A 25,980-nucleotide genomic window follows, 5' to 3' on the forward strand; every position below is an offset into this window, starting at 1 on the left:
CAGTATTTCCAACACAGCGGATGAGGGTTTTATTATTATTATGCAGCATAAATTCTCAGTACAATCTATGGATACCCAATTGACAATCCAATCAGCAAGTATCTGATAGAAAACAATTAGAGAGAAAATTCTATCACTCCATAAGCAATCCCAGCCTGGCTCCTCTAGAAAAACTAGCCATCCAAACCCCTGCGTGGGCCCTCTATGCAGTCCCAGCTCTTCCCCTCGCATGTGTGGCTTTATTCAGCCTCTGATCAAGCCGTTTGCCTGCCTTTGCTGCTGGAAGTGACTCTCCGGGCCACTGGATGACTTTCCCTGCCTCTGGAAGCTGAATCGACTTCCTCCCCAACTAAATCGAATTTCTCTATTGATGCTTCTGTGTAGCCCTTGTGCAGTGTCTGCGTGGAATGCTTTGCCACTTGCTGCTGCCTCACAGGATCTGGAAAACTTCCACTGGCTTACTGTCCCTGCCCCTCACTGTCTCTGCGTCGATCTATGGCCCTTTCGACAACTGTTGTTGCTCTGGAAATCGAACTACCAAGGAAATCAAACCTCTCAAGTATCTCAAGTGTCCATTAACTTCTTATAATCCTCTGTTGGGGCTCCAACGGCCAAGATTAAAACTTAATCAAGTGCTAGGATCAATCGAAGTCGATTCGTGTGAGTTTCTAGATTATTCTCATTTTGACTTAATTAATTATGATTAATTAACCAATTTTCCTAAAGTTTAGACTTAGGAAACATTAAAAACTAGGTTAATAATCTAATTAAATCATCTCTAGGTGGAGTTTCCAGAAACGATTTCCGGGTTATGGAGATCTCATGTATTCTAGCCTCTCTACCAAGTGGTATCACTTCTCGACACCATATACATCTCTCCCTTCCCCTCATTATAACCCCTTTCGCCATATTTCCTGCCTGGGTCCACATTTGTCCACTGGGTCCACAAGGAGTTAGCCTCCCCCCTCCCCTTCTCTACACTTTGGGTCGGGCTTGGAACAATGTCCCAGAGGATGATGCAGCGAAAAAGAAAGGAAAAAGCATAATTTGACTACTTTCAATAGGAAATGTACCACAAAATGCAAAAGATGGTTGGGACATACAAATTTAGCATGCGGGCAAGAGCAAACATGAGCTCTACCCCTATCATTATGGCCATCACCTTGGTTCCTAGTGTGAAAATTTCTGTATCTACACATCAGAAATCCTACTGCAATCACTGGTTTATCATCTCCTACTTGTTTTTTTACATTCAACAAGTTATTTAATTATTTAAACACTGATGAAAAACACTACTGCAGACTACATTGACATACAAATCATAAACTGAAATAGATATGAGACAAACACACAAGGGACACCATTGTTTTTGGACAAACGTCCCTAGAAAAACCCAATGCGGGAAAACCGGTGCAGCAACTCTAAGGGTTTTCTATTATTAAGCAGTAGTTATGAGTACAACTCTAGATGCCCTCTCATCTATCCAGTTACAGAGATAAAATATACTGGTAGAAACCTAAGTGAGATTACCTCACTTTACCTGGCAAAATCCCTCCGATTTGGCAATTGGACTGACTATCCTCGGCTACAACTGCGCTGCCCCTTTGCATTAGCTACGTGGGCCTGCGTGGAGCACTTTGAGATTCTGCGTCAGCTTTGTGTTGCCTCCTCTGCCTCCTGGAGCTCTGATGTCAGCCTTCTCGGCTGATCTTGTTGCTCCCCGGCTGAATTCAGACTTTTGCAGGAGGGCAACTCTTCCCCTGTGTTGGCACTGCGTCAGAGCAACTCTTCCCCTGCGCTGGCACTGCGTCAAGCAATGCATGGACCCTCCTGGCCCAGCGTCAACCTCCCTGGTCTGCGCTGCCTCCTCTCTGCTGTGTATTCAAGGTCCTGGAGAAGATCCTCCAACCAAAACTATCCCTGCCCCTTTGCTGCAACTCAGATCACCAGTTCGATTTCTTCAGCAAACCACGCCCCAGAAAAATCAAACTTCTTTTTTCACTTGGTGTGTCTCCAACTGACCCTCAAGCCTCCTCTTATACTTTTCCTGTTGATGAATCAACGACCGAGATTAAGTCCCTAATCAACAACTAAGATTAAAACATACTTGATCCTCGTCACCTAGAGGTTTCCCACCCATATTCTTATTAATACCCATTAATATTTTTATTTTCCTAAGTTTAGACTTAGGAACTCCATTAGAAATATTAATTATTTTAATAACTCTCAATCCAGGTGGAAATTTTCCAAATGATTTCTGGGTTTTGGAGATCTCATGTATTCTTGCCCCTCCACAAATTTTTGGAGCTGGAGCATGTCCGATGCTACCCAAAATCAACACTCCCTCTTAGCAAGGAATGTGCTCTAACAATACTTCCCAATAGAAGCATCTCACTGATCCACGACATCGGTCCTCTGTGCTTCTAATGCTTGGCTTGCTGCCCTTCATCCACTGCGCTGCTGCAACCTGTACTACTTCCCATGACACTGCCACTGTTGCATCTGTACTACAACTCCCTCTCAAAATGCTACATCATGTTGCCCATAGCACTGCCATTGCTAACTGCTGCACTGCAACTCAGTTACTGAGAAGTAAGTAACTGAAACTTCACCCAAAAACTGACATGCTGGTTAGTATGGATGCCTCGTGATGCTGAAGCTACCTCTGCTGCTAATTTGTGCTGACCCTCTGCTGCTACTGCGTTGCTGCAATCTGCTCTGTGCCTCTCGCACTGCTACAACATCCACTGCGCTGCTTCAGACTTTGGCACTCTAGCTCTGCCATTGTTGCTCCATCACACCTCGCACCAACTGACACCAGTCATTTTGCTTAACGATACTGTCATTAAGGGCTCTCATAGCTGTGTGTGATACAAGAGTTTGGGCACCTCAAGGATCCTGCCCTCGTGTAGTCCTCCCGACAAGAGCTCTATGTTGCCTCACCTCTTCTCCAGAGGTGCATGAGCACTCATGGCACAATCCTCGTCATCGTCCTCCTTTTTCGCTTTCGCTGGAGCAACCTTCGAGTCAGAAACCTCTTCCTTGCCCTTCTTCTGGGGGCATTGAGTGGCGAAATGTCCTAGTTCACCACACCTGAAGCATCTGACCTTGGATATATCCTTTTTCTTCCTTTTTTGCTGCCCATGCTGTCTCGATGATGCGAGAGCTGCATCCTCCTCCTCCTCCTTCTTGACCCAGGCTCCTCTGTCGCTACTTCCTGCCTTGGTCAGCCTCCTGATCTCTTCCCGTCGAAGAGCTGCCCACATTTCCTCCCAACTAGGGAGAGAAGCTTTGCCCAAGATACTCTGGACAAATGTCTCCCAGTCTTCGGTGACTGCATTCAGGGCAGTCCTGACCATGAACTCAGGATCTGGTGTAGACCCCACGGAAGTCAGCTGGTCTCGAATCCCTTGCAACCTGAGAAGGAAGGGATTGATCTCTTCTCCCTTCTGCATCTGGTACTGTCTCAGCTGATTCTCCAATAGCATCTTCCATTGAACGAAATTCCCCTAGTACAAGGTGGTCAGCGTCTCCCACATCTCCCTTGCTGTTTCCTTCTCAGCAATGTGTGGGACCACATGATCTTTGACCCCGTCTAGAATCATGCATTTAGCCTTTGCCTGGGCCTCCTTGTACTTCTTCAGTAGATCAATGTCGACCGGAACAACAACTACCTTCAAGGCATAGTCCTTGATGCGATTCTTGTCTAGGACTGCCAGGATCTTGGCCTTCTAGATGACAAAATTGGATGCTCCATCCAATCTGTCCTGATCCCTCAGTCCATTGACTGCCATCTCTGCTCAACAAATATAGGATTGGTTCTCTTCTCCCTCTCTTGCTGTTAATCCAACAAGACTCAAATCTGGATTTCTTCGGCGCTAGAAATCCACTAAGGAACAAGCGCCTCTAGACTCCCTCTGAGTCTTGATTTCCTTCACGGAAATCCTTCGACCAAATGTCGAATCACTCCTCTCTAATCCTCCTTTGTTGCTACTCAACAACCCAGATCTAGATTTCTTTGGCTAGAAATCTGTCAAGGCAGTGACTCCCTCTACCTTGGCTTTGTCTCCATAGACACTGTTCTGTACCAACAACAACAGCGTCCCACCAGCTCCTCAGATCGAATTTGCACTGCTCCTCCCGCCACGACAACTGACTGATTTGAGCCTCTCAGGCTCTGCGCTGGCCCAGAGAGCTGAAGCAGTCATTGCGTGAGCTCCTCTCGGGTACTGCGTCACACTCTATAGGCTCGAAACACTGATGCAGGCATTGCGTGAGCCTCTGCGTCACTTCTCTGGCTTTGTGTAACTCCTTTAGCTCCTCCTCTGCCTCTGAAACAACACTGTCACTCAGTACAACTACTTCTCTGCAGCAAATTCACTGGATCCCCTGACTGATGTCTTCAGTGTCCTATGATCTGTAATGCTCTGATACCATGTGAAACTTTCTGAATCTACACGTCAAAAATCCTACTGCAATCACTGGTTTATCATCTCCTAGTTTTTTTTACATTCAACAAGTTATTTAATTATTTAAACACTGATGAAAAACACTACTGCAGACTACACTGACATACAAATGATAAACTGAAATAGATATGAGACAAACACATAAGGGACACCGTTGTTTTTGGACAAACACCCCCGGAAAAATCCAATGCGGGAAAACCGGTGCAACAGCTCTGAGGGTTTTCTACTATTAAGCAGTAGTTTTGAATACAACTCTGGATTCCCTCTCGACTATCCAATTACAGAGATAAAATATACTGGCAGAAACCTAAGTGAGATTACCTCACTTTACCCGGAAAAATCCCTCTGATTCGGTAATTGGGCTGACTATCTGTGGCTACAACTGCGTTGCCCCTTCGCATTAGTTGCGTGGGCTTGCGTGGAGCAATCGGAGACTTTGTGTTAGCTCTGCGCTGCCTCCTCTGCCTCTTGGAGCTCTGACGTTAGCCTTCTCGGCTGATCCTGCTGCTCCACGATTGAATTCGGACATCTGCAGCAGGGCAACTCTTCCCCTGCGCTGGCAGTGCATCAAGCAATGTGTGGGCCTCTTGGCCCAGCGTTAGCCTCCCTGGTCTGTGCTGCCTCCTTCGACTTATGTCTGCCTCTCTCTGTTGTGTATTCGGGGTCCCAGAGAAGATCCTCCAACCCCAACTATCCCTGCCCTTCTGCTATGACTCAGATCACCAGTTCGTTTTTCTCCGCAAACCATGCCCTAGAAAAATCAAACTTCTTTGATCACTTGGTGTATCTCCAACTGACCCTCAAGCCTCCTCTTATACTTTTCCTATTGATGAATCAACGACCGAGATTAAGTCCCTAATCAATGGCTAAGATTAAAATAGACTTGATCCTCATCACTCAGAAGTTTCTCACCCATATTCTTATTAATACCCATTAATATTTTTCTTTTCTTAAGTTTAGACTTAAGAACCCCATTAAAAATATTAATTATTTTAATAACTTTCAATCTGGGTGGAATTTCTCCAAACGATTTTTGGGTTTTGGTGATCTCATGTATTCTAGTCCCTCCACAAAATCTTGGAGCTAGAGCACATTCGATGCTACCCAAAATCAACACCTAGGGCCCCTCATATCAGACCCTTTCATCATTAAGGAACCCATGATTGTTCCAACCCCTAGTGGGCGATGAACTGCCCCACCTTAAGGGGTTATTCACTGCTATATCTTAGACATCATGCTCTCATCCCCTGAAGCCTTGAGCAGTTATAAAAGAAAAATCAATAAAAGGCAAACTGCATATGAACAAGGGTGGAGAAGCAATGGCCAGGGTAACTCATGTACCATGATTGCTTCCTCCTTCATTTAAACACCCAGGTGTGGGCTTCCCCTATCATAGCTACCCTTGTACTGTGGCATCTCGCTTAGAGCCTTCCCCTGATGCCCCACTCTGTTCCATCATTATATCACATACCACTTGCCATTTGATGGATGTACCATGGACATTTCACTTCCCTTAAAGGCTGAAACCACCTAATAGGATCCTTGGTTAACCTTCTTCTTGAACTTGGAGACACTTGTTCTAAAGCTCACTATGGAAGGGCATGCCACTATGAAGTGTTCACTTAGTTCCACGATTTGTAAGCTCATTTACTCAATTGCACTAATGTTTGGTTGTATTGGAAGGTGACAGGGCGCATTGGATCTTATACAGGATTGCAAGTGGGTCTTCATCTTGGGTTTGGTCTTCCTATACAGGGTCCAAGCCCTCCAGAGGGTCATATGGGCATTTGTAAGGTGAGCGTTGAGAGCCATGGGCCTCCACGATAGTAGAGAGTAGATTGCCACCTCATGGGATCCTTTAGTTCCACTCATTGCTTGCTCGTGTTCCATTTATTTGAGGATGATGATGCACTTGGACCACCTTGCCCAACTGACTACACGCTTGCACCACACACTTGACAGCTGATCTAGTGCCGAAATTGTTGATTTCTGGTAGCATCGGATGTGCTCTAAGTCTCAAATTTTGCAGGGAGGCTTGGGCACATGTATTCCAAAGAACCTAGAAAGTGTTTTGGGAAATTCCACCCAGAAACAATTTTATTAAAATAATTAATTATTTTTAATGGGACCCTAAGTCTAAACTTAGGAAAATAAAATAATTAATGGATATTAATCTAACTGTGGGTGTAACTTCTAGAAGAAGACGAGGATCAAACATAAATGATCTTAGCCATTGATTAGCTTCTAATCTGGGTCGTTGAATGTCAACGAGGAGATTATTTAAGGAGGCTTGAGGGTCATTTGGAAAGACACACAAAGTGAGTTCAAAAGTTCGATTTTCTGAAGCAGAGCAACTACCAGGAGAATATCGATAGTGAGCTTTTGCAATGAGGGGCAGGGATAGTTTGGTTGGAGAATCTTCTCCTGAGCTAGGATACGCAGCAGAGAGGCAGAGAGACACCAGAAGGAGGCAGCGCAGGACCCAGGAGGGGTTGACGCTGAGCCAGAAGGGCTCACGCAGAGGCAACATAGTCTTCCCAAGCAAAAGTCTGAAAATTTGCTGGGGTTTGACGTCTGAGCTGGGAGGGTTGACGTCAGAGCTCCGAGAGAGCAAATCAACCCAGTGCAGAGCTGACACAGAGCCTCAAAGGCTCGTAGGGGCAACGGAGAAATCGCCGGGGACACGTTGGTTCAGCTGCCGGATCAGTCGGGACTTGCCAGGTAGAGTGAGGTAATCTCACAAATTTCTTCTACCAATTGTATTCCTTTGTGATTGGATTGCTGTGAGGGCATCTAGAGTTGTTTTCAGAAAACTATTGCATAATAATAAAAACCCTCAGATCTGCTGCACCGGTTTCTCGCATTGGGTTTTTCCGGGGACAACTATCCAAAAACAACTGTGTCATTTGTGTGTATCTTTCTCTATTGTTCAGTTTCTTGTTTCGGCATATTATTTAATTGGTGTAGGCTACAATGTATGTATTTCGATGTTTTCCGTAGGAAACTGCAAATAACTTGTTCATGTAAATCTAACAAGTAGGAGAAATATCATTAGTGCTACTACTTGCAATAGGAATTCTCGAGTTTAAGGAATTTTCACACTAATGAGAATGTGTCTCACCATGGGAGACAATGGGAGGGCTTGGATCATTCTTTCAACCCTTACAGATGGGGTACAGACTTGTTCGATCCATTTGGAGACCCATGAGAATGTTTTGTGCCCCCATAAGCCACTTGGAGGCACCATAGGTCATTTTCTTGGATATCAAGGGGCCACCCCCTTTATCACTATGTTTGGAGCCCATCCATTCATTTTGGCACACATTGGACTCCATTGGGCCTCTTCAATTGCCCTTCAACCTCTTGTATCTATCATTTTTCCCTCTTCAGAGGCTTATTTTGTATTATGGAGCCATCTTGGTGGGCTTGTCACCAAGTAATGTTATTTTTGCACATTATTTAATTAGTTGGGGCATCATTAGGTCTAATTACGAAAATCAAACCCTTAGAGGATGATATAAATTGATGAGAGGCTTATTCTCCTCTCATCATCACATGGATTTGGATTGGTATCTCTAAAAGATTTTGGCACTTCTTCTTCTTGGACGAAATTGGAGTATCTTGATGCACTATGATGTTTGGATTTTCGCTATTGTCTTTGGAGCTTTTGTTTTTGCGAGCATGATGAATGGATATATTCTCTCTCTTGTAAGTACACTTTAATACTATATTTCTCTTGTTATTTGTCTAACGTATGGAATATTTATCATTGTTTTTGTACATTTCCTAAAATGATGCGAAATTTTTCATGAGTCTTGAATGATCGATATATTGTATGTGTTACTCATTGGGAGGGAGAGCGAATGTTCCTAGAGGTGGCCTAAGAGCTTCACAAACCTCTAAACTTCATTTATCTTGCAAATCGAAGTGTAAATCCCTATGACCTAGCCGTTGCACTTGGGAAAGGCTAACGAAAGTCATCTAGGGCCCCTTAGCATATCAAAATTCGATATCTTGGTGTATCTTGACTCCATTAAGCCCAAAGACAAGACACTGAGCCTCAAATTATTTTGGTGGTCACCATAATCTAGTTCTTTCTTCTTTTCTTCCAAATAAATCCCTAACCCTAGTAGGTACCCCAGGGCATCAAGTGAAATTGATTGTAGCCATCCAAACTTGGTGAATTTTGGTCTAGAGCTGCGCAAGTGTGTCCTTGAGAGGTCCTCCAATTTTGAAGCTATTCCAACCGTGGAATCTCAAGTTTTGCCAAGCCTTAGCTCAAAAACCATTCTCCCTAGGTTTCCTTTGGTTAACGACTTTATCATGATCATTGCATTTAATTCTCAAGTCAAATCCGATCTCTTGATCCTTTTTCCTTTCCCTCACTTGGTCAAGATCTTTTTTTTGAAGTTTCACCCTAAACCCTTGACCTCATTTGGGTCCCCTACGGTTTCTTTGTGGTCATGTAACCTTGTCACTCCATTTCCACAAGGATTACATAGAGAATCCTATTCTCCTAGGATTCTTAGGTCTAGGGCACTTCATATCAAGAAATACTCCTCATCCCTAGGTCTAGGTCTCCCTCTAGCCCTTCTTAGAGAGCCATTCATCTTGTTTCTTGAGCAAGTAAACCCCATCAATAAAGTATCTCTTTTGAATAGGCTACTGAAATCACTACCTCCACACCATTGATACAACATTCTTAGTGATTTCCCTAATACGGGGACTCCTCTAATCGGTGAAAGTCCATAAAGAGCAAGGAGCTTTAGCTGAGGTTGCAGTGGGCTATTGCTCTATTGTTGCCACTTGGCTAGATTGAGTGGTAACATAGTCAACATGTTCACATTCTCTATAGTAAGTCAAACATTCAAACTTCCCTACTCATAGGACTTTCTATTGTCTGCTCCATATCTGTAGGACTGTCATACTCTTGGTGCACTCTTGATCTCATGCACAAGTCTTCAGTTTTTGTGTCCTATAGGCACAACCACACCCATAAGTCTTCTTCTGTGCAGTTGGTGTTGATTTGGGGTAGAATAACATGTGCTCTAAGCCTCAAATTTTGCAAGGAGGCTTGGGCACATGTATTCCAAAGAACCCAGAAAGCGTTTTGGGAAATTCCACCCAGAAGTGATTTTATTAAAATAATTAATATTTTTAATAGGGTTTCTAAGTCTAAACTTAGGAAAATTAAAATATTAATGGGTATTAATCTAATAAGGGGTGAAGCTTCTAGAAAAATCCATGGATCAAGTCAAATTGATCTGAGCCCTTGATTATGTTTTAATCTAGGCCTTTGGTTGTCCAATAGGAAGATATAAGAAGGGACTTGAGGGGTCATTTGAAAAACACACAGAGAGATTGAGAAAATTGATTTTCTGAAGTGAGAAGTTCTTGGGAGGAAAATCGATTGAGGAGATCTTGCAGTAGAGGGGTAGTGAGAATCTGGGAGAAGGAATTCCTAGAGAGTACAAGGCAGAGAGAGGACAAAAAGACATCTAGAGGAAGGTTGACACTGGCCTACACAGTGCTGACACGGAGGCAACGTAGTCAGTAAGGGGAAGTCGAGTTTCTGTTGAGGGAATTTGAAGTTCAGTTGTCAGAAGCTAGGGTGTGAGTCGGGAGGTAGGAAAGTTGATCTCTCAGTTAGCAGAGGATCCAGAGCAGAGAGGCAACATAATACCTAGGAGGGGTGACGCAGATGCTGCCTAGGGTGACATAGTTCTGCACAGAGGCCACGTAGAGGTTGACACAGAGCCTCAAGAGCTAAAGGATTAGTCATTGATTCTCCAATGACAGGGTGAGATCATTTCACCAGTATTTTGTCTATTATTTTCTCTGTAAAGGATTGCTAGTTGAGCATCCTAGATTTGTACTCAAAATTTTCTTCTGCATAATAATAACCCTCAGAGTTGCTGCACTGGTTTTCTCGCATTGGGTTTTTCCGGGGACTATTTGTCAAAAAATAACTGTGTCCTGTGTGTTGCAATGTTCTTTCTTGCTCAGTATTTTGTTTCCGCAAATATATTAATTAAGTGAAGGCTGCAGATGTATTTACTTAGAAATTTACTGTAGAAGACAAGAAATAATTTGTATGATTTAATCAAGTAGGAGAAGTAACATCAGTTTGCTGCAATAGGGTTTCCAGTGTAGGAATTTTCACATGGTATCAGTTCTAGTGCAAGAGAAGCAAGACGAGCAGAACCAGAAACCCCAGTGCTAAGCAGAAGGGGAAATCGAAAAGCTGCAGGAGGCAGGAAGTTGAAACCCCAGTGCTGAGCAGAAGGGGAAAATGAAAAGCTGCAGGAGGCAGGAAGTTGAAACCCCAGAGGGTTTTGCGCAGTTCCTGCCAGAGGGTTGAAAGTCCAAGGGAGTCTCTCTTTGAGTGAGTTGACGGAGAGAAAGAGCTTTCATTTTGATTTTTGCAGTGTTAGAGGAAGCAACGCTGAGCCTCAACGTGAGGAGCAACTGGTGGATGCATACTTTTCAGTAGGCAGCTTAACCGGGTTGAAAAGATGTCAAAAGAAAAAAGCAGCGAAGCATAGTGAGGGAATACTTCCTTAGTGATTTCTTGCCAAGGAAATCAACATTTCTCGATTGCTAAGTAGCAGAGGAGCAACAACTTACCATCTCCATCAGGGAGTGCGTAAGTCAACCAATGAGCTACGTAGTAGGGAGAAAGAGGGAGCTGTTCAATAGTTTTTGGAGGAGATGGCAACCAATGGCTTGAGGGATCAGGACAGGTTGGACGGGGCTTCCAACTATGCCATCTGGAAGGCTAGGATGACCTTACTACTTGATGAGCATGCCCTCAAGATGTATGTTGACAATGTGGTGGCTGAACTTGCGGATGCAGATCCATTGAAAAGGTACAAGGCTGAGATGGCTAAGGCGAAAAGGATTATCTTGGATGGGGTCAAGGATCACGTGGTGTGCCATGTTGCAAGCAAAGGGACCGCTAAGGAATGTGGGATGCTTTGGCCACATTATATCAGGGAACTTCTAAATAGCGGAAGATGTACTTAGAGTAGAAGTTGAGATCTACTTAGATGCAGAAGGGGGAGCGAGTGGATCTGTTCCTTACGAAACTGAAGGAGACCTGTGATGAGCTGTCAACTACGGGACGTACTCCTCAAGACTCAGAGTTAGTGAGATTGGCTCTAAACTCCGTCGCAGATGATTGGCAGATCTTTGTCTAGAGTATCCTAAGCAGGGCAGCGTTGCCAAATGGGGACGAGATGTGGGCAACTTTGAAACAAGAAGAGCTGAGGAGAGGCCTACTCAAGGTAAAGCTTGACGGGAGCATCAACAACAATGGGTCGAAGCCCAAAGTGGAGGAAGAGGATAATGCAGCCCTTGCATCGAATGGACAACCGGGGCAACATAGACGAAAGAAGGACGTCTCTAAGGTGAAGTGCTTCAGATGTGGCGAGATGGGCCACTATGCATCGCAGTGTCCTTTGAAGAAAAAGGACAAGGATGAGAAGCATGATCATAAGGTTGCAGCCGCAAAGATTGACGAGGAGGAGTTCGCCATGACAGCCGAGATACCTCTAGGAGGGAGGTGGGATGATATAGAGCTGTAGTCCGAAGGACTGCAGATGGGTAGGAACCTTGAGGAGCCCACCTCTTGGATCGTCACCTTGCTATAGGAGCCCATGATCAGGAGTAATAGGGTAGTGGAATTTCAGTTGGTGCCATGGAGTGTTGATTCGACAGATGCAGTGGCTAGGAGAGCCAAAGACTGAGCAATGCAGAGCAGGGAGGCAGCAGTATGAGGAGGCACAGTGCAAAGTTTTAGCAACGCAGTGGCTTCAGAGGTAGAATGGGACTAGCAGCAATCAGGATATCAGCATCAAGGAGTATCCACTGGATACTTATCTAGTTTTGGGTGTTTTCAGTTGCTTCTCTCAACAACTGAGTTGCAATACGGATGCAGTGTTAATAGCGGCAGTGCTGGCAACATAGCAGATGAAACATTTGAGAGGGAGCTGCAGTACAAATGTAGCATTGGCAGTGGAAATGTCAAAGGCAGCAGTAGAGTAGCAACAACAACGTAGTGGTTGGTGGACAGTACGCCGGATATCAGCAGCGCAGAGACGATGCTTCAGAGTAAGAGCAGTATGTAGAGAGGCAGTATATTGCTAGAGCACATTCCTCGCTAAGAGGGAGTGTTGATTTGGGGTAGCATCGGATGTGCTCTAAACCTCAAATTTTGTAGGGAGGTTTGGGCACATGTATTCCAAAGAACCTAGAAAGCGTTTTGGGAAATTCCACCCAGAAGTGATTTTATGAAAATAATTAATATTTTTAACGGTGTTCCTAAGTCTAAACTTAGATAATTAAAATATTAATGGGTATTAATCTAATCAGGGGTGAAACTTTTAGAAAAAGCCGTGGATCAAGTCAAATCGATCTGAGCCCTTGATTATGTTTTAATCTAGGTCGTTGGTTGTCCAACAGGGAGATATAAGAAGGGACTTGCAGGTCATTTGGAAAACACATAGAGAGATTGAGAAAATTGATTTTTTGAAGTGAGAAGTTCTCAGGAGGAAAATTGATTGAGGAGATCTTGTAGTAGAGGGGTAGTGAGAATATGGGAAAAGGAATTCCTGGAGAGTACAAGGTAGAGAGAGGATAGAAAGACGTCTGGAGGAAGGCAACACAGTCAATGAGGGGAAGTTGAGTTTTTGTTGAGGGAATTCAAAGTTCAGTTGTCGGAAGCCAGGGTGTGAGTCTGGGAGGTAGGAAAGTCGATTTCTCAGCCAACAGAGGATCCGGAGCAGAGAGGCAGTGTAATACCCAGGAGGGGTGACATAGAAGCTGCCTAGAGTGACACAATTTTGCGCCGAGGCGACGCAGAGGTTGACGCAGAGCCTCAAGAGTTGAAGGATCAGTCACCGATTCTCCAGTGCTAGGGTGAGATCATTTCACTAGTCTTTTGTCCAATTTTTTCTCTGTAAAGAATTGCTAGTTGAGCATCCTAGATTTGTACTCAGAATTTTCTGCTGCATAATAATAAACCCTCAGAGTTGCTGCAACGTTTTTCTCGCATTGGTTTTTTTTGCGGACTATTTGTCAAAAAATAACTGTCCTATGTGTTGCATTGTTCTTTCTTGCTCAATATTTTGTTTCCACAAATATATTAACTAAGTGAAGGTTGCAGATGTATTTACTTCGAAATTTACCGTCGAAGACAGTAAATAACTTGTATGATTTAATCAAGTAGGAGAAGTAACATCAGTTTGCTGCAATAGGGATTCCAGTGTAGGAATTTTCACAGTTGGGAGGCTTATAACCGCACCCTTAAGACTTCTTCCGTATGGTTGGGGCTTAGACTAGGAGAACCCTTCTCTACGAAAATTAGAACCCACCAAAACCTTTTTCCACAACATAAGATGTTTATTCATGTCTAGAATCCTTCTTCCGACAGTGAATAGTCTTCTTTTCAAATAATAATAGGTGTTAAAATCTCATGAAAAGTTTTTCCCTTTAAATGGGAAACCACTTTAGTCATCATCATTCAAAACATCAACTTGTTTATCATAATACTGTCATTAGTCATCATCATTCAAAACATCAACTTGTTTATCATAATACTGTCATGCATCAACAAAACTGTTAGATCATGAAATCAAACTATATCAGGTTCTAAAACATATATTCATCATGGTCATAACATGTTAGCATCAACTACTTTATCATCACATATGAATATGACATCAAACTTTCATCAAGGGTTAGTGTCATATAATTAGGGCAACTGGGCCACTGACAAGTGTATCATCATACTTCAAGGATCATAATCACTACATCACTTCTTTAAGTTAGGGCATCCATTCATACTTTCTAAGCTTATCGAAAACTAAACAAGGTGAACAAGAAGATCTTGAGTATCCATCTTATTGTTACACTTTCATCATCAAGGTTACCATGCTTATTACAAGCATTTAACTATAGTATCAAGTCACCATATATAAAAAACAATGTATCTAGCTTGCTTCATAAAATCAAGAAATCCATCATGTCTAAAATGTAAGATACTTGTCAAATATCAAGTGCACCAATATATCACATGTACCATAAATCAAACTTACTTTCATATGCATATATGAGTCATTCATGAAGGTGATATTCCCATCATGCCTTAGGGCTTACCTTGCCATCCAATATTGCAACTGAAACAATATACTATACATACCTTATAACATTCAGATACCTTTGCACTTTGTATCACTTACTTGTCATGGGCAACTGTAGCTCTTCTCTTCCTGCACTAGCTATCTTTTCCTGCACCTCGGATGATCCTCAAGAAGGATCCACTTATCACATCTCATTAGGAGGTTAGAAGTATCCAAATACTCAAATATACATGCAGGAAGTATAATCAATGATCAAATCAATAAATCTAAACAAAAGTAAAGACATAAAGGAGTAACATAAATCGAAAAAGTACTTATCTTTAATGAGAGGTGATCATCTCCCTCTTGAACTAGACTTCAAGAGTCATGACTGTCCATTGTCCATATAACATTGTTGCTTTCATTATATTTCAACCAACTTCATCAGCAACCAGGCCTAATTGAGACTATCCCATATAGTGCTACATCAAACCTGTCACAAGGGTTAGAACATCTTCACATTGATCATGCTAGGGTTCATAGAAGATTTCTAGATGGGATTGTGTATAAGATTAATATCCTGTCCAATGTTTTGGGTTTACCCTCTACCCATCATCAGGGACTAGAGAATATTGAATGATAACATGCAAGTGTTGGTTAGCCTTAAATAGAAAAGAATGAATTAGTCATAAAGGAAAAATAATGAAATTATTCAAAAATAGCCGTTAAGGTCAAGTCAAAATGAGAGGGAATATGTAAGAAAATTAATTAATAAAAGATTAATTAATAATACTATTATTTTTCATTAATTAAAAAGATTTTAATTAATAATAAAAGATTTTAATTTAAAGATTTACATAATTAAGTTTAAAATCAAAGTCAAGGAAATTATATTGATTTAAAAATTGACAAAAAATAACAATAAAACTATAGATTTAGAAGAAAAATAAAAATAAAAAAATAAAAAATTTAATTAATTTTCCAATCAATAACAATAATCAATTAATTAAAGAACAAAGGGGGTGAAAAATTAAAAGAAATCAATTATTAAAAATAATTAACAAGGATTTTTTGTTATATATATATATATATATATATAAGACAATAGAACTAAGACAAAAGGATAAAGAAAATAAATTGGATTAGAATCAAACAAATAATAATAAAGAAACACATGGTTAAAATGATTAACAGGAAATTAAGTTAAAAATATAATAAAACTAATAAAATTCACATTAATAATGAAAATAATATTAATAATTTAAATAAACAAGGAATTAAAAAGGGCGGCGGGGGAGGGAATTTAAAAATTAAACATAAAAAATTAAAGAATTAAAAGAGGATTTTTTTTTGAGGAGGAAATAAGTACTTATTAATGTAAAATAAATAAATTAATTAAAATTAATAAAATTATACTATAAAATATCTTATGGATCTGATAAAAAAAAATTGGGAAGGGATTAGACCATATTAAATAAGGATAGAATAAACTAGATAAAATAAATAAGATAAACAAATCAATAAATTGAATGAGAAAGGTGATGGATAACAGAATTCCAGGATTGAGTTAATTTAAATCCATCTTTTCTATTGAAATTATCAGGGTGTTTCTCAATTTCAAGAGCTTCCTTGATAATGCCAGAGCTTCCTTGATAATGCCAGTGTAGTAAAAAGGAACTCAGGCTAGGATTTTGGATTGATCAAAGTAATCAAGGTGTTTTGAATTAAAAGCATGTTCATTAGTGACTGACTTGGATAAACAAAGATGGTTAGTATCGACTTTTAAGCGAGCTTTGAAGGGATGACTAGTCTGACCAATACAAGATTTTCCGCATGAGCGGGGAATTTGGTAAACCCTTGAACATAACATGGGGTCAGACTTATCTTTGGCTGATCGAAACATCTGCCTAAGAGTTCTATGAGGTTTAAATGTGGTCTTAATATTCCTTTTTGATAAGATTTTTGAAATGAGGTCAGTGGTCCCTTTAATATAGGGAAGAGAGACCTACCTTGGGGAGGAGAGGGGGTAATAGATTGGGATTTGGGACGGGAAACATCATGAAAGGCTTTACGAATTTGAGAAGGGGTGTAGCCATTGGCTTTGAAAGCTTGGAAAAGATGAGCTTTTTTTAAGGAAAGAATTGAGGAGCAGAGATTTTAAGGGGTCGACGGACGAGAGTTTTGAGAACACCAGATTTTAGTGATGTATGATGGTGAGAACGGGCATGGAGATACTGATCAATGTGGGTCTTTTTCCGTTAGACTTGATGGGATAGGGAACCATCAGGTTGTCGGGAGATAAGAACATCAAGGAAGGGAAGGGTTTCTAGATTGCATATCTTAAATCTTTGTCATAATTCAGGGTTTCTTCCAAATCCTAACCTCATAATATCCATCAAACCCTAATAACCAGATTGCCTAGGGTTTCTTTCAAACCCTAGTATTCTTTTATGTCTCCTCCATCTTAACTCGCTTCCATCAATGTTGTCTTTATAGGGGTGATCTCAATGACTTTATTTTAGATTCCATGTTAATTTTTCTTAGGGATATATTGTTCTTTGTTTTAGATAATTGAATTTCATCATTTACATATTGAATTAACACCACAACATCATAACATCAATCAGTTTTACAACATTATTCAACAACATATGCAATTATATAGAAGAACAATATCATCATCAATGCAGCGGAACATAAAGGAACATTAGAAGAAATCCATTCGTACATAGAGACACCAGGATTGGTTAGAGGCCAGGGAAAAACCCAAACCCTTTCAAATTCCTCTTCTTATGAGATTGTCATAAAAGTTCAACAAAGAGAGAGTACAATGATTCATATCTTCAACCACAAAACTATCCAGCAAAATCAACTAATCAATATCCAAGAGATGAACCCAATAATGCTAATAATCAGAACCCTGATTCAGAAGCCCGTGGTCAACTGTTGAATTTTGTAGTCAACTAAAAAAAATCAAACCCTAGTTTCCAACCGCACACAGAGAGTGTACTTGCGTGCGGTTGAAACCCTCCAACCATACTCATGAGCCTATGTGCCTGCAGTTGCAGCTGAAAAATCTTGTGTCATCCCTACGACTGGAAACCAAAACCCTAGATCTCACGTGTGAGCTTCAGACCTTGCAATTTGGGACCTCTACAAACAAATCTTCGTGAACCACCTCAGACCTATGCGAGCCAAACCAAAGAAAGAAGAATATCATGATGATTTCCAATGAGGGTCACTTGACTTGTATTAATAGCCATTTGAGGGTGCCCAATTTCTCTTTTGGGCCGACCGGTCCTTTTGTGCATATGTGGGCTTCAATTCAAAAATACACTTTCGCTTGTCCAAATCAAGTGCTTTAAAAGTCAAAATTGGCCCTCTCGAAAAGAGGAATCTAGTCCCATGATTTGAATTTGTCACTTATATGCCAAATTAACAAATTTTATCTTGGGCATAGAAATTAAAAGAGATCGGGAAAACATGAAACATTGGTTATGTCAAAGGAAGTATGTAGAAGCAATATTGCAGAGGCTTAATATGTAGGAATGTAAACCAGTAAATGTGCCTATTCCTGCAGGTGTAAAGTTATTTGCAGATCAATGTCCTGACTCCCAAGACACAGGAAGAGGAAGAGGACGTGTCATGTTCCATTTGCGAATGCGATTGGAAGCTTGATGCATGCAATGGTCTGTACTAGACCACACATTGCACATGTAGTGGGAGTATTGAGCAGATATATGTCAAAACCAGGGAATGAGCTTTAGATAACATTAAAGAGAGTTTTCATGTATTTGCTTAGCACTACTAGCCATGGATTGTGCTATAAAGGAAAACCAAGATTGGATAGAGTGTTGGACATACATGGCTTTGTTGATGCAGATTGGCTTGAAGATCTAGATTGCAAAACATTTACAAGTGGGTATGTGTTTAACCTATTTGGAGGAGCAATTAGTTGGATGAGAAAAAGACAATCTGTAGTGGCACTCTCAACTACAAAAGCTGAATACATGGTGACCACTCATGCAAGCAAGGAAGTAGTATGGTTACAAAGATTGTGTTTAGGCATTGGATTGGTGCAACAAGCTGTAAAGGTAGATTGTGACAATCAAAGTGTAATATTTTTGGCAAAGAATCCAACGTATCAATTGAAGACAAAGCATATTGTTGTTCAGTATCACTTCGTGAGAGATATGATTGAAGACAAGGTGCTGCTGGAAAAAGTGGACATTTTGAAGAATGTTGTAGATTCATTAACAAAATCTATGAGTATTGAGAAGTTCTCTTGGTGTAGAGAAACAATGGACATTATTGCCCTAGATTGATGATCATGTACTCCTCTGATCCCTTGTGTGCAAAGAAAACAATAAGTGGGAGAATGTTGGGTATCTGTTATATTCTCTGTTACACCGAAACCGCTCCCGAGAGATGGAAAACCTGTTCCAATGGTTCTCGCGCTCTCGGGAGCTTTGGAACTATATGGGAAAATTAACTTTTCAGCGGGAGCTGCAATGGGAGCTGGGGAAAGTTCCGGGAGCTTTGAACACTGATTTTTTTGGAGTTCTGGCGTTCCCTGGGGTTGGGGAATACAAAGCCTATAGAGAAATACGTTGAATTGCCCACAAAACATGAGCCTATGTTGAAACCCTCGCCGGGAAAAAGGCCAAAGACATCCTTAACACCGATATCCTTAATTGAGAAACTAGAGCAATCCTTTGACGGGTTAAGGAAGCATGTGGCACCTTGACGTAAGGGCGATATCTGAGATGTCATGCTGATGAGTATTTCTTTTGCTGTTTATGTATATATATCACACAAGATTGTGTGTGCATATTGTATGTGGCAGTCAATGCTTAAACATTAGAGTTGTTTTTTCTCTTAAGAGAATTGATAATAAACTTGACATTATATATATATATATATATAAAGGAGATAGACACCTAGAGAATATATTTATATATAAGAGAGATTATATATTTATATATTTAAATTGATTTTAATACTTGAATATTTTGATTCAATATTAATTTTGATTATTATATAAACTATATAATTAAAAAAAATAAATTATTTTTATATTTTTAATTTTTTTATTATATAATATTACCGCTCCCGATTAGTCGTTTTCTGTAAATTTTGGGGAAACCTCTAGCTGTTCCGGACACCTGCACCCAAGTTCCCAACGTTCCCACGTTCTAGAAACTTATGCAACATAGGTTATATTATTTGCACGACTATCCCCACATGTTGTACAATGTATGATGCACAACAACCCTTCCTGTTTGGGGGGGTTTTCAAGGGGGCAAAACCCTCCCTACGTTGGGATTCGAAGTCAATGTCTTTGGAATTTTTTTGGGCGGTTTGTTGCATCCGTTTGTGGTGGTTTTCAACACATGGTTTGTTAAAAGTGGTTTTGTGGCATATGGTGGTTTTTCACATGGTTTTGTAGTGTTGGTTAAGGAACTACAACTGTATTCTAATTTCTAATACAAGGTAAATGAGTTCGTAGTTCATGGATGTCAGGGGATATATATGTTGTATTGTAACAATGTCCAGAATAAAATTTTTGTATTTATGTGTGTGTTTGTCATTGGATTTTTCCTATTTTATTAGGAATATGTTTGCAGCAATTAATTTTATGAGGTTAAAACCTAAAAAAAAATGTTGAGAGATCCCAAGTCTGGATCTGATTATCCTGAAGATGGTGTAGATCCAACAAACTTTCACTCCAGTTCTAGATCAACTCATCGTGAACGCCATGTGGATGTATCCCAAATGGATCCAAAGGTTGATACCTCATTGGAAAAATGGAAGCATAGGAGGGAGATGAGGAATAAGTGGGAGTAGAGGAATGAGGAGGAAATAGAGAAGAATGAGGATGAAGGAGATCAGGTAGAGGAGTAAGATGTGGAGCAGAAAACGAATATAACCCTTTTCGCTTTCCCAGTGCCACATGCTCATCTGACAAAGATATCTGAATCTCTTTCTTTTGCTGGAGTCTTAAAAAAGCCCCAAACCCCTCCCTTCGGAGTAGAGAGATTATGAGATAGAATCAAATATTCTCTTGGGTCATCAGTTAACCCTGGAATCGACCATTTTAAAGTTGGGCAGAACAATTAGCAAATAATAATTATGTATTGCTTCTGCATTTTATTATGTAATCAATTTGTACGAATTTATCCTTGTACTCAGAAGTCTGATAGAAGTCTATGTGGGATGTCTGGCTTATTCTCCCCAGCTATTCAATGGGAGAATGAAAGAACTGCAAGTCATTATCTTACTTCTAAACCTTTGTATTATCAAGTTATCTAGTGTGGCCACAGCTCTTTTTCAATACAATCTCTAACTGTTTCATTGAAAAAAAATAATTGTGCAATACAAAATATATTGGCTGTGGTTCTGACCGACTTTAGTAAAGGTGAAGGCTGCAATCGTATTGTCTTGTATAAAGTATTCAGAGGCAGATGGGGAATATTATCCAGTGAGAAATTGTGCATGTGACGTTAGATAAGATGTCAATACTCTTGTTCTATATATGTCTTAGATTAAACGAATGAAAGTCCTACTTATGTTATGCATGTGATTTTCTTTAGATCATTCAGAGATTCTTGTTTTTGTTTGGAGTGGTTTATAATTATATGATGTTTAACCTCATGATTGTTTATCACGAAAAGCATTTACTATGCTTTCTCTAAATAATAGGAAAATACATTATCATTAATGTGGAGCTGAGGATAACTTACATGATTCATGTAGATATCTTATATCATCTTTTGCAGTGCAGTCAGACTGTGTCCCTTGCAGATACATTGGCACAGTCAAGAAAATGGTCCAGCTGTTGTTTTTACCTGCTTTTAAGTTTTCATGCTTCTTTCTTTCAATGTGGAGTCTGGACTCAGCATACTACATATGTCGTCCTTTTGTTGGTCTTGTATGTTACCAGTTCCTCGTTGGTAAGATTTGTTGGGTGTGCAATGCCAGCCTAAACTATTGTTGATAGAGTGGTACACAAATTAGTTAATTATGATCTCTGTTCACTGTCAGGCATTTTCCAGATGGGATCGACATCTATTTCGATAATGTTGGTGGTGATATGCTCGACGCAGTGCTGGGGAATATGAAAGTCCATGGCCGCATTGCTGTTTGTGGTATGATTGCTCAAACTGGTGTTCAGAGTGAACAAGGTATAAAAAACTTGTATCAGCTTGTGCCTAAGCGCATAAGCATGAAAGGTTTCCTTCAGTCAGATTACCTGCACCTATACCCTAAGTTTCTAGAGTCTACAATCAATTTTATTAAAGAAGGGAAGATAGTATACATTGAAGACATTGCTGAAGGCCTTGAAAATGCACCATCAGCTCTTGTGGGGCTTTTCCATGGTAAAAATGTCGGCAAGCAAGTAGTTCGCATTTGTGATGAATGATGGAACAGAAACTTTGGAGCTAGGAAGAATGGCAAACTGCTGTTGCGCAAAGAGTGCATTGTTTGACAAATGCAGCATTTCAGTTTCAGCTACGGCCTATGTATTTCATATTCCATTTTTAGTTTTTTGATATCCTATTGTGTACATTAAAGGCATGCAAATGTGTTCTTTGCTATTGTGGATTTGAGGGCAACTTAAAGGATAATTATTTCGCATGATTCGCTCATGTTCAGTTTTAGGAACTTCAAGTGGTATTTGTGCTGTATGTGGACAAGTAATTTCTAAAGTATTGAATGATAAGTACATGGGAAAAAATATAATGAAATGCATTATTTTAATCAAATGAATGCTGATGTATTTTGTAGATATCCAGTCATCCATAGCTTAAAGTAAAGATGTTTACTTTTTTTCTAGTTGTGATTTATGTACTTATAATTCATATTTTTTTTTTAAGATTATAGCTGCATTATGTGTATTATTTTTTTCTTGAAAATTGAGTTATCAACTAGCCTAGATCCATCTTATCTTTGGATCTATCAAGTGCTGAGAGGGATCAAATCTCTTGAGGTGCAAACATTTTCTCAAATTTTGCACTCAAAACAGAGGTTTGCACTTCGAGTTTTGATCCCTCTAGGCGCTTGATAAATCTGGGGATAAGATGAATCTAGACTGGTTTATGTCCATCTTAATAATAAATTTATCAAACTTAAAAAGTAATTAAAACCTCAAAAATAATGAATTTTGGTTTTTTTTATTTGTTAAACTTGTTTGAGTCACAAAATCCATTTAAAAATCAAATTTTAAGTAACAAATTTGAAATTTCTACGAATATTAAAACCAGGAGAATAATGATTTTTATTTATTTATTTGTTAAAACTTATTATAATTACCAAATCTATTAGAAATTAAATTTTAATTTACAAATTTGAAAATTCTACAATTTTTTTCCTTTTTAATATGATATTTTTAAAAACAATTATTAGTAATTAGTTAAAATTATTATTATATAGAAACTTATCTTATAAAATTCTTAAAATTCAATAACCTTATAAATAAAAATATTTACATAAAAAAATAAAATAATTTATACCCCTTTTCAATATCCATACCCCTTTCCAAAACAAAAAAGAAGAGCCATATTCAAAGATAATATTCAAAGATAAATATTCAAAATATTGTGTGACAACCTTCCACAAAGTAATATATTCAACTTTTTAGATTCATTATATGGATAACATAAATTCGAAATGAAAATATCAAAATAATATCTACACTTGTTATAGATAATGGAAGATTTTTTTTTTTTTTTTAGAGAGAAATCCTCATATTGCCGAAGCCTACAGATATTTACAATCGATATGGCCGAAGCCAGCAAAGATTTTACGACCGAAGCCAGCAGAATACAACAAAGCCGTTACAAATCGCCGAAGCAAGAGGCAGAGAAAGCCGCCGCAGGATTCGAACACGACTGGGAATGCGAAAGCCAACCGCCCCAACCGTCTTGTCATTCACATCGCGTGCAATAGATAATGGAAAATAAACAATAGATAATGGAAGATAAACGCTGGGTAACAATCTCCAACAAATTCTCAGACTCTTGCTGACATATTTAAAGCTTTACGCTACCTTGGAGGGTATTTTTCCACCACCTACATACAGGGTGGAGTAAATCATTAAGAATGCGACAAACTGAAGTAAATCATTAAGAATGCGACAAACTGATGTCTTATTTCTTCATTAAGATAAATTCGAAAATTCCATACAATCAATATACTTCTCAGGATGATTGATGTTTGATGCTACATATTAAACAAAAAAGTGGAGATAAAAAGGTGAAATCCCATTTTCATTCTCAAAAAAGTGCAGTGATTCAGGGACTTATATATTCCTTGAATGTTGTGAATACTTTGAACAAAAATTGTATTTATTTTTTTAAGTAAAGCCGATAAACTAAGATATTCATCCTCCATTGTTTGTTCTTAATGTCGTAGCGAATGCTGTATTTCTCGAAAAGCTCTGATCTTTTTGGAATAAATTACAGGTTCACAATCAAGATCATAAATTTGTTATCGTCAAAGTATTTTAGGTTCATTTAAATTGTATAAAGAAAATTAATAAAACAAAAAAATAGGTTTCTTTTCGGCTGCAAATGTATAAATTAGCTAGTTGATTCAAGTTTGGATGTAGCTGAAAATCATACTCAGTCTTCCAAGGATGCAAAGACATACAAGATCATATAAATCCAAACAGGTTTAATTCCTCCCTTTAAATAGGCTATATTCCACATGTATACCATGGGTTAGTTTTATTTTTATTTTGTTTTATTTTTTATCGAGCTAAAATGTTTAAATTACATTATATTACAATATCTTTATCATATTGGGCCAGTCTAGCCCTAATAAAATTTTATTTAAAAAATAAAAAATAATATATTATATTCAAAATCTAGAGTCCAAAAACTACCAATGGTAAATTAACTATTTTGCTTTAATTATTAATTAATTTAATTTTGATTTTATTTGAATTTGAATTTGAATTTTTATGTAATTTGACCGAGTCAAAATGTTAAACAGGATAGGACGGGACAAGACATAACATGACATTACAACTCTACCATATTGAGTTGGAGAGCACCTCCTGGTACAATTAGACACAAGCAATAACGTATAGAATGAGCTGGTGGTAGATGTTTAATTCCTCTCACTCCCTAGGAAAAGTAGCAAGGGATCTTTCACTGATTCCTTAGGTTCTTAGCTTAATAGAAGTGAGATATTTCTTAGAATGCTGGAATTTAGCAAAAAAATGTGTTTTTGTTGCGAGAAAATTATCTATGGTTTACATAAAAAACACCATATACATAAAGAGAAACAAAGAGGAACTAAAAATGCAATACTTTTCCCATCCTAGTGACGAGTGCAAGCATCTCTAATTGAGTAACTTATATAACAAGAAGTATACTTCATAAGCAATGGTGCTTAGCACATTTCTATATTGTTAGGTCATCAACCAAAGTCACATCACATCTTACTTTTTCATAAATCAAAGAGAGAAGTGAGTTGAAGAATACACTAGAGCCACCAGTTGAATTTTTGTATAACCAAGGATTGCCAAAATAGATGCCCTTCAAAAAGGACGTCTGGAGAAGATATTATGGAACTTGTTACCACTCAAATTGTACTTAATGATAAAATCCCTAATCCACAGGGTACAACTCAAGAGGCAATTGTTAGGATGCAATTCAGGCTAGCTTTCCTTTGGCTCAAGAGGGTATCTCTAGAAATGAGGCATAAGGTGAGGGTATTACTAAGACCAAGAAATGAGCGTTACCGGGAAAAGTGTCTATTTAGAACTGCTCTATCCCACTAAGGTGTGACAGCTGCCTTAGAAACAAACAGAGAAAACTATTTTTGTATTTACTTTATGAATTAAAGATAGAGGGGGATAGAAAGAACCGACCTGTGTCTTGCGCTAGTCCTTTGATCCAATCCCTCTCTTCTTTGACAGCTTCCAGCTACTTGCTCTCTTACTTGCCCAGCTTCACCAAGTACCTGTAAGATCACAAAAGAAGAAAACTATACAAAGACATGGATCTATATTCATAAACAACTTAGGATCAGATTTAAGCTAACCATACAAATGTAACAAGCATCAATGATACACAAGAATGGAGGAAAAACTCAAATAGTTTTATTGATATAACAAGAAGATCCAGGAGGAGTTACAACCGATGATTCCTGACCCAGCATCAACCTCCCAGCAAAGAAGCCCCTCTTCACCTCCAACAAAGCATAAATCACCCAATACTCTGATCTCTATCTCAAAACCAACAACAATTCCTTAAAATGTACAAAATTCCAGCCTCTGGATCTCTAGGATGAGGGATCCATATATAGATGTATGCAAGGAAGATGAGTCCGCTTGTGATTTGATTAGTGGCTTCTCTCTGTCAGCTCTTGCTTCCACTTGG

At 39.3% G+C, this 25,980-nt stretch overlaps 1 protein-coding gene across 1 annotated transcript in view; it reads left to right on the forward strand.

The window, feature by feature from the left end:
* LOC149139908 (2-alkenal reductase (NADP(+)-dependent)-like) overlaps positions 1–22,342 on the forward strand; it is a 79,114-nt gene extending 56,772 nt beyond the window's left edge. Inside the window, exon 5 of the mRNA XM_089446564.1 lies at positions 21,635–22,342. Coding sequence (XP_089302690.1) covers positions 21,635–22,013 — 379 coding nt within the window. The 3' untranslated portion in view covers positions 22,014–22,342. The remainder of the gene's footprint in view (positions 1–21,634) is intronic.
* Positions 22,343–25,980: the final 3,638 nt, after the last annotated feature.

The sequence above is a fragment of the Pinus tabuliformis genome, chromosome X, assembly GCF_031772625.1.
Source record: "Pinus tabuliformis cultivar Carrire ecotype Pingquan chromosome X, CPIR1, whole genome shotgun sequence".
NCBI classification, from domain to species: domain Eukaryota; kingdom Viridiplantae; phylum Streptophyta; class Pinopsida; order Pinales; family Pinaceae; genus Pinus; species Pinus tabuliformis.